The 9966-nt window shown below is 56.2% G+C and overlaps 1 protein-coding gene across 1 annotated transcript in view; it reads right to left on the minus strand.

Annotated features, from left to right (window-relative positions):
• The window catches only part of LOC115869685 (rho guanine nucleotide exchange factor 18-like), a 60225-nt gene extending 54096 nt beyond the window's left edge, over nt 1-6129 (minus strand). Inside the window, exon 1 of the mRNA XM_045290314.1 lies at nt 6054-6129. Within this exon, the coding sequence (XP_045146249.1) occupies nt 6054-6129 (76 nt within the window). The remainder of the gene's footprint in view (nt 1-6053) is intronic.
• Between the last annotated feature and the right edge of the window lie 3837 nt (nt 6130-9966).

Genomic DNA, 9966 nt, shown 5'->3' on the forward strand with positions numbered 1-9966 from the left:
CATCCTGGTGTCAGACTGAGACTCTGATCTTAGGTATCATAAAATGAGTTCCTGTCCTAGTGAAGCAAACTGAATCCTCACCCGGGTCACCCACTGAACCTTGGTCACAGACAGAGCCTTGATCCTAGTCACAGATTGAATCCTGACCTTGATGTCACACACTGAGTTCTGATCTTGGTGACAGACTCCTCTGAGCCCCAAAAGTTGTCTCTAGTGGCCTGTGGTCACCTTAGCTTGAAATTCCCACCGGCATGACAACCCCCAGCTGTCAAGACCCCACTCTTCATTCCCCTGCCTCCCTCTGTGTCCCCAAATCCACACAGCTGCGTTTTCCTTCCAGGGAGCTGGCCAGACACATGGAGACCAACTTCGCTTCCTCACTGCCCCTGGGACGCCACGCCCTGTCCACGCAGTTTTCTCTCATCTCTTCTTCTCCTCTCAGCGGTCATTGCTTCATTTCAGCTCTTCCTGCACGATTACGGCTCTTGTTGCAGGTCATTACCGAGCCCAACCACACATGCTGCTGCCTCCTCAGTTGCCTGCCTCCCTCTGGGGCTGGTGTGTCTTCCTGCACCACACTCTGATGTCACTCCTCCGCCATTGCTTCCCTCTCAGCTGCGCTCTCTCTCTCTCTCTCTCACATACACACACGAGCCCCAGACCCACTCTTCTCCTCAGATCCTCTGCACACAACCTGAGTCAAAGGGTTTGAGACTGCTCTGCATCCCCTCTCTCCCTCCTGATTTTGTCAGTAAAGTTTTATTGGGACACAGTCATGCCCCATTCATGTACACATGGTCCATGGATGCTTTCTGGGTGCAGCAGTGGACCCGTAGTTGCACCAGAGACCGCATGGCCACCAAAGTAAAAACCATTCATGCTTTGGCCTATTACAAAATCATCATCATCAGCATTATTGTCATCCAATGCTGTGACTGTGAGGTCCTTGAGTGCAGGGACTGTGTTGGACCCAGTTTTAGAGCTCCACATTCTTGGTGACAGTACTAAAGTAATACGTGTATGATCACTCTTTGGCTGGTTGGCTGAACTCTATGAAAAACCCATCATATGCTTTTTCTTACTCTGATCTCACAACCACTGTGTTAGTCTGGGGACTTTAGAGAAACAAATCCACAGAAACTCATGTATAAGAGAGACTTTCATATAAAGGTTAAGTGCACATCAAGAAAACATCCCAGCCCAGTGCTGCCCAAACCCACAAGTCCAACATTAACTCATATGTCCGACACCAATCCATAAAGTCCTCCTCCATCTCACAAAACACATGCAATGACGCCGACTGCAGGAGGAAAGCCAAATCAGTATGTGTAAGTATCTCAGCGCTGGCTTCTCCGCCCTTCAATTAACCCCACATGTGTTTATCGGCTAGGTTGGCACAATAAACTTTAACTATATCAACCACCTTCTGAATCTTCACTTCACAGCAGCATGAGCGGATGTGCAGAGCGGTATAGTGACTTGCCCAAGGCCATGACCACATTGCTAAAAGGTGGAATTGGGATTTGAACACAGTATGTATAATTCTAAAGAAAAACTTCATGACAACTGGGCTATTCTGTCATGAGCAGTGTTGGACACAGAGATGACTCCCATGAATGGATGGATGAGTGGATGGGTGGATGAATGCATGAATAGATGGGTGAATGAATAGGTGGATGGATGAGTAGATGGATAGATGGATGAATAAATAGGTGGGTGGATGAGTGGATAAATGCATGGATAGATGGTTGAATGAATGAATGGGTGGATGGATGGGTGGGTGGGTGGATGGATGAGTAGATGGATAGATGGATAAGTGCACAAATAAATGGATGAATGAATAGGTGGGTATGGATGAGTGGACAGGTGGATGAATGCATGGACAGATGGATGAATGAATGGGTGGATGAATGGGTAGGTGGGTGGATGAATGGGTAGGTGGGTAGATGGCTGGTTGTGCAAATGAATGTATAGGTGGTTGGGTGAGTGGATGGGTGGTGGGAAGAATGGTGGATAGATGAGTGGGTGAGTGGATGGGTGGTTGGAAGAATGGATGGGTGGGTGAATGGGTAGGTAGGTGAATGGATGGATGGGTGAGTAGATGGGAGGGTGAGTGGATGGGTGGTGGGATGAATGGGTGGGTGAATAGGTGGGTAGGTGAATGGATGGATGGATGGGTGAGTAGATGGGTGGGTGAGTGAATGGTTGGATGGCAGATGGTGTGACAATGTGCCGAGGAGATGGACGATGAGCAGAAAGGGAAGGGAGGGGCAGCATTTTGGCAGAGAAGTGAGACAAGGTGAGATGCTGAGCAGTTATGCACTATCCTATATTGAAGGGGCCCTGGAGGCGCCTTGGGGCGGGTCCTGAGATGCTAACCACGGGTCATCAGTCCAAACCCATGAGGTGTTCTGGGGGAGAGAAAGATGCAGCTGTCTCTCCCATGAAGCCACACAGCCTCAGAAACACGAGAGGGTCACTGTCTGTCCGAGGCTATTGGACGATGGCGTCTTCATTTGTTTGTCTCTTTGCTATTATGTACCGGGAGCTGAATGAAAAAGTATGGTCAGAAAGGGCAAGGCATGGTGGACCTCTGCTCCAGGGACCTTCCCTCAAAGCCCAGACAGTTAGCTGCAGAGCCTAAGAGAGCCTAATTCCTCAGGGCCACTGCTGCAGGGGACGTCAGCCAGGGAAGACACGGAGCTCAAGCAGGGAGGGGGTCTTGGCTGGGTTGGCCCCAGTCCCCACCCCACCATGCTTCTCTCTGGGGAGCTTCCCCTCCACTCCCAGCATGCCCACAGCACCAGCCATAGAAAGGTATGCATCCCGGCCAGTGCTTACAGCTTACTCCCCAATTTGCTGGCTTGTACCTCACAGTCTCAACTTGGGAAATGGAGTGACCCACGGGAGGCAGACCTTCATGGGGACACACTGGTGACCAGGGCTGACAGCTGACACACTATTTCTCCAATCTTGACCCAGCTTCACGCCCCACTCCTCAGCCCTGGTGACACAGTGGTTAAAGCGCTTGGTTGTGAGGCTAACCAAAAGGCCAAGGTTCCAGTCCACCAGCCGCCCCTCAGGAGAGAGCTGTGATGGTTTCTTTCCATAAAGAGTCACAGGCCTGGGAACCCACAGGGGCCGTTCTACCCTATCCTATAGGGTCGCTATGGGTCGGAATCAATTGGACAGCAGTGGGGTTTGTTTTTCCACCCAGCCTCTCTGGTTGCTCAACCCGACAGGTCCACTCACTGGTCAGAGAGCAGCCCAGGACAGTCTCAGGATCCCGGCCTTCCCAGCTCGTAGTTGCCGTGATCTTGAGGAAGCCATCGTCTCTGCAATTCCCCTCACCCCCACCCTAATGGCCTTTGGCTGATGAGCGTGGGCAAGAGGAAGTGGGAGAAGATACTGATAGGAGTCCCTTGTGAGTGTGGTCAACAGGATTCCTGTGATGGTCCTCCTGCTGGGTAGAGCATGAACCCTCTCGGCGGCAGCAAGAGGGATCTCAATACCAGCAAAGAAGAACAGCCAGGAATGGAGCATGTCACGTGGACCCTGAGATCCCTGCCCATCAAAGCTCCTTGATGCAGGAAGTGGCAACAGTGGAACCAGGAGCCAGAGCCGGAGGCAGGATGGTGGACTTGCCAGTCCACGCAGCAAGTTAAGCTGAGTGAAGGCTTTGGGGCAAGAGGCTGGCTGGTGGAGTGGGGTGCCTCCGTGCACTTAATCGAGGGAGTTGGGCTTCTTGACCCACGGAGCCGGAGCGGGGCCCGAGTGCCTTCAGGGTGAGAAGGCAGAGCGGCATGCCCTTTGGGCACCCCTTGGCAGCCCTGAAAGAGCTTTGTGACGTTGCCGGAGCGGGACAGAGCCCAGGCCAAGTGGCTGAGGGCCAAAGAGGCCTACCTGTGGGCAGGGCAGAGAAGCAGCTGTCCTGACCGGACAGCTCCATCCTGAGCGTTTCTCGCCTGAATGGTAACCTGCTAACTCATGAATAAACCCCATAACTGTGAGCCTCGCCTGCGAGTTCTGAGTGACCACTGCGATCCATTCCCAACACAGTCACAGAAAGAGAGTGCTGTGGGAGGGACAGCTGGTGTCAGGATTGGCCAGGATGGTTGGACGGTGGGGGCCGGGATGCCCTCTGCCTGGTGGCAGTCGGCCCTGGGAGACCCCCACACCATATCCCCAGTAACCACTCACCCTTCCCTGAGCCCAGCTTCACCCTGCATGGAACTGATCGGTCCTGGTCCTGTGTGCGGTGAGGGCCCAGGGACCAACAGCTTCTGTCGTCCTCATGACTCTTCTGTTGGCCCCCTCCGGGGTCCCAGGCCACCCTCTCTCCCACACCCCTGCCCCCAGACCCCACATGACGTCAATGAGTGCCCCTCCTCTTCAGAAGCCCCCAGTCTACGAAACAAATCACAGGCGATGGTGGCTGAACGAACAGTGGGGTTGGTCTGATTGGCTCGTGCAGGACAAGAACGAGGGCAGGGAAACCCCAGAGTGTACAAGTGCAGGGCCAACTCTGCTCCCCACCTGTCCCACCTATGAAGCCCCACTTATCTCTGGAAGTATTCAGCCCCCGAGAATAGTCAGGTGGTGTCCAGGCCATTGAGATTAGAAGCATCTCTTTGCAAAAGCGATTCTGCCCGGGCCTTGGCGGATACAAGTCAGGGGTCTATGTAGCCCCCGCAGAGGGAAATGAAGACCCTCAGACACTAGGGCAGGCTTGGTATGTGTGTGTGTGTGTGTGTGTGTGTGTGTATGTGTGTGATGATGTGGGTGTATACTGTGCATCTGTGTGTGCATATGTGTGTGTACGTGCATGTGTGTGTGATGATGTGGGCGTGCACTGTGCATCTGTGAGTATGCATGTGTGGGACCTTGTGAATGTGCACAGGGTTTGTGTGTAGGCATGTGGGATGGGGCACTGATGGCACGGTGGTTAAGCGCTTGGCTGCTAACCCACCCAGAGGCTCTGCGGAAGAGAGACCTGCAGTCAGCTCCCATCAGGCCTGATGGGGTGTAAACTCTGCTCTAGAGAGTCGCGAGGAGCCATGGATGGTGGCATAGTGATAATGAGTTGGGCTGCGATCTTCAAGGTCTGAAGTTCAAAGCCACCAGCCGCTCCTTGGGAGAAAGACGAGGCTCCCTACTGTCAACAGTTAGTCAGTTCGTCTCAGCCATGCACCGGGCAGTTCTCCCCTGTCCTGGAGGGTCTGGTCTATACGAGTCAGTATGGAGTTGACGACAGTGAGAGTGTGACAGCCCTGCCCCCAGTCTCTTGGAGTCTCGGTGTGGCAAAGGGTGTGTGTGTGTGTGTGTGTGTGTGTGTGTGTGTCTGTTGAGTGTATAAGCAGCCCTAGTGGTGTGACGGTGATGCGCTCGGCGGCTAATCGGACAGTCAGCAGTTGGGGCCTCCCCTGAGGCTCTGCTCCCTTGGAGTCTGTGTTCTAGAGAAAACCGGTCACAGGGGGCTCTCTGTGAATTGGAACCCACAGAGCACAGCGTGCGACTGTAACAAGATGTTTGCGGGTGTGTCTACCGGAGCCCCTGAAAGTACCCAACATGCCCTCTCCTGCTGCCTCCAAACCCCTGCCTGGCAGCCCCCAGAGAGTCACTGGGCTGCCCCTCGGGGCATCGGCGCTCACGCAGAAACAAAGAAACAAACGAATCCGAATCAAACTCCCTGTCATTGAGCCAAGGCGGCCTCCCAGGGATCCGGCAGCACAGGGCAGAACTGGCCCCGTGAGGGGACACTTGCCCTGTCTTTCTCCGGCATCCAGTAGAGGGGGTGGAGTGTGACAGATTCCCTCTTTCTGCAAGTGGACGGGGGGAGATGTTTCTTCAGGGCAGGAGGGACCCCACAACTGCGTGATCAGGGAGCATGGAGTCTCAGGGAGCTCCCAGCAAGATGCCTGAGGCCAGAGCCCCCCAAGTGCCCAGCCCAGCAGGGACTGGTGAAGACATGATGGCGGGCAGGCACGGAGCCTCCCCTGGAGGTCGGGGAGTGGGGTACGGAGCTGGGCCCCTGGTCACTGGCTGCCCCTTACCTCTCTTGAAGGCCCACTGCTTCCACCACAGCTTGGAGAGGGCAGGCCAGGAGTGGTTGAGCACGGAGTCAGCCATGGGGCCCGGTGGGTGAGAGTGAGAGCGGCAGGGATGTGGCTGGATTCAGGCGGGGGATCCCTGCCAGGACGGCTCCCAGCATGAGGGGCGGGGCCAGACAGCCGCCTCCAGGGATGGGAGCTGGAATCTACAACCTGGGGGCAGGGCTGGAGGACCCCAGCCCGGGGGCGGCCAAACTCTCTGCCCCCACGCTCACCCCCCCAGGAACTTGGTTGGGGTCTTGGGGTCTGGCTGGACATGTCTAGTAGTGTAGGGTGACAGCAGGATGGGAGCAGGCACTGGGTATCTTCAGAAGCGAAGTGCAGCCTGGGCCAGAGCTGAGTGTCCCCATGGGTGTGTTTGACACCCTCTCTGGGGGCTTGGCAGTGCCAGGGAGAAGCCACGGTCACTGGGCCCGGTTCAGCCACCCTGGAGGACAAGGAGGACTGCCCTGTCGGTGTCAGGTGAAGTCATTGTTGTTAGGTGCCATCGAGTGGGTTCCGACCCATAGCGACCTTCTGCACAACAGAAGGCAACCTTGCCCCGTTCATCCTGCGGTTAAGTTGATGGGCAGGGACAAAGAGGAAGGCTCTACTGGGATGGAGTGACACAGCGGCTGCATCAATGTTCTGTTGTGCACAGGGTGCTATGGGCGGGGACCGATTTGATGGCCCCTAACAGATCTATACGGGAGCAGAGGCTCCTCTCTTGCTCCCGGAGAGCAGCTGGCGGGTTTGAACCGTAGACCTTCCGGTTAGCAGCTCAGTGCACAGCCCACTGGGCCCCCAAAGGCGGCGGCTCCAGGTAAAGAGGGTGGGCTTTCTGGTCGGTGAGGGTTGCGTGCTGGTCTTGAGGGTCAGAGCCTGTGTCTGGGCGGGTGCCGGCGTATCCGGTGGGTTTCTGAATCTCTGCTGCGCATGTCTAAGGGGGCATGTGCGTGTCCTATCTGTGGGGTGCATCTCCAGGGCTCCTGGGGTGTCTCTGTGGGGAGGGGTGGGTGTCAGCCTGCCATTGGGCGACTGGCCTTGTCTCCTCGTGTATTCGTGCGTGCACACCTGCTGCCTCCTGGTGGTAGGAGTTCCCTGGCTGCACCTTCACTCCTGGGACCCAAGGCATTCTTCCCATCTCCTGCTTCCTCTCATCCGCTACCCCAGCCTCTCACAGAGCCCTTCTGTGATGCCCCAGCCCCAAACCAGGAGGGGAAAAAAACCCCAAAACCCAAACTGACTGCCATCAAGTCAATACTGATTCAAAGTGACCTGATAGGACCGAGTAGAACAACCTCTGGGAGTTTCTGAGTCTGTAACTGTTTACAGGAGCTGCTGGTGGTTTCGATCTGCCGACCTTGCAGGCCGCAGCCCCATGCAGAACCACCATGCTGCCAGGTCTCCTTGAAGAGAAGGAAGGGCAGGATTAAATGGCCCTCGAGGGGGCTTGATAGGGAGCCCCGGTGGTGTGGTTGGTTACACATTGAGCTGTGAGCCACAAGGTCAGCAGTTTGAACCCAGCCACCACTCCGCGGGAGGAAGATGAGGCTGTCTGCCTTCATGACGATTTAGTCTTGGAAACCCACAGGGACAGTCCTACTTTGTTCCACCAGGTCCCCTTGGGTCTGAATTGACTGGGGGGCAGTGGGTTTGGTTTGTGATTTGGTGTACACCTGTTGTGCCTAGCCTCCCGGCTCACCCTCGCACACCTGAAGGGAGGGGTTGACACCTTCCCTTCTGCTGACACAGATTGAATTGTGCCCCCAGCCCCATCTCTAACGCGTGTCAACGTGGCTGGGCCACGAGCCTTGGACGTTGGCCTGAGAGCGATGAGGTACTGCGGCGGTGATGACCGAATGGCCCCCCAGGATATGATCTGTTGCGACAAGCCCACGCTTGTAAGAGGATCCAGGGTGGTCTTGCCACCGCCGCGCCTGATGCGTGGGGGTTTCCCTGAGTGTGGCCCGCCATGCCTTCTCTCCTGTGGTCAAGGAGAGGCCAGTGCCTGGAGGAGGAAGGCCCTCAACAAGATGGATGGACACCGTGACCGCAGCAATGGACTCAGGCGTGGGAACCACGTGAGGATGGCGCAGGACCGGGCGGTGTTACCTTCGGTTGGGCACGGGGTAGCTATGGGTCGGAGCTGACTAGATGGCACCTAACAACACCAACAAGTGCGCTAGGCTCTGCACTAAGATTTTATAGGCAAGGCCTTATGACAGACAGACAACGCTCTCGCCAACGAGCAGACAGGCCCCGAATGGTTAGGTCATTTACTGGTTCAGTCAGGACAGCACAAGTGGAACAGACCCCAATTGGCAAAACTGGGGTTCACTGGAATGATAACCGGAGCAGGAGTGGGAGACTCGGAAGAGGCACAGTGAATCCTTGCAGGAACCTAATGCAGGAGACTGGATTATTCCCGGGACTGTGGAGAGCGGCACACCATCCAGCAGTGTGGTCAGCCACCATCGCGAGCCGGGCACTGTTGGTCCCACTGGGTGGGGCAAGAGATTTGGCTGCTATGTAACAGGCTTGTTTCCTAGGAAGAGGTCTCAAGTAGGGCGTGGACCCATAGTGTCACCCTGTCTGGTTACCGTTCCAGCAACCTAACATCTTACAAACCGGGGTCATTTTGTTGAGCCAGTTTGAAGCCCTGGTTGTAAACCGGCTTCCTCAAAACACACAACGGCATGCCAATCATTGTGGAATCCAGACTGCTGAATCCACTGAGGCTGGACGACCCCCCAAAATTACTGTCCCGAGGAAGCCTTTAAACCTCAAGCCCAAATTACCCCTCACCTTCCTTAAACACAGACGCCAGCCTCCAGCCCCGCGTCCTTCTGAAACACTGTCTATATGAGCTCCGGCTGCCATCGTGAAAGGTTGCCCCAGAAGCTCAGGTGAGTGTGTGTTCGTGAGGACGAGAGGATTCAGGGAAGGCCGAGGAGGAAGTTGGCGCAGCTGGCAGAATGCCAGCAGTGCTCCCGTAGGTCCATGTAGCAGTGGTTAAACGGATGCCTGGTGTGTTTGCTCCTGTCCGCACACAAACAAGCCTGCCTCTTTCTCCGTCTTCACGCACTCACCACTCCATCTGTCTTTTTTCCAAGACGCAGATTGATAAAAGCCAAACGGCATGAAGAAGCCTGCCTCCTCCAGGAAGCTCCCCTAGCAGGGTGGCAAAGTGTGGTAGTATGGGGCCCAGCAGCTGCTGGCCACGGAGCCCACCCTCTTCCGGCTCTCCACCCCCCTTGTCTCAATCCCCGTTTCTCAGTCACAGGTCACCCAGGGGGCTGATCACGGTGGAGAATCAGACCCCTGAGTGTGACTTCTGAGCCATGTCCCGATGTGGTCCCTGGCCTAAGCCACCAGCCTCATCCTCCCTGGACCCAACCTCTCCAAGTCTACCCCCTCCCAGCTCCCAGCAGCCCCTGGGTGGCTGCTGCTGGCCCCTCGGCAGTACAGGCAGGGTTGGGAGGAAACTGGGGGAGCTGGGTGTACCCGGCACAAACCGCAGGCTTCCTCCCTCACCTCACCCCACCCTACCCTAGGCAGCTGCATCAGGAGGCTTTCCAGGAGGCCCAGGGCAGGGAAGAGGGGGATGGGGGGATCCCCATGGGGGAGAGCAGCATGGTAGGGGGTGACCTTTGAAGATGGGATGAGCCTCAGCTCAGGGGGTTCTCAGACGTCCGCCCCAAGCACACGTTTTGCTTCAGATGTTGCATTTTCCAGCCTACCCCACTGCTCCGGGGCGTGGGGGCGGGGTACATGGGGACCCCCGGACCTGCATGTGACCTGATGAATTCTCCTTGCTTCCCAAGCAAGCCTGGGCCCCAGGGGGCCTCCATCCCACATCACCCCCTCCCCGGGT

This window comes from Echinops telfairi, unplaced genomic scaffold (assembly GCF_000313985.2).
Source record: "Echinops telfairi isolate 266 unplaced genomic scaffold, ASM31398v2 ScPeMD7_36;HRSCAF=134, whole genome shotgun sequence".
Taxonomy (NCBI): domain Eukaryota; kingdom Metazoa; phylum Chordata; class Mammalia; order Afrosoricida; family Tenrecidae; genus Echinops; species Echinops telfairi.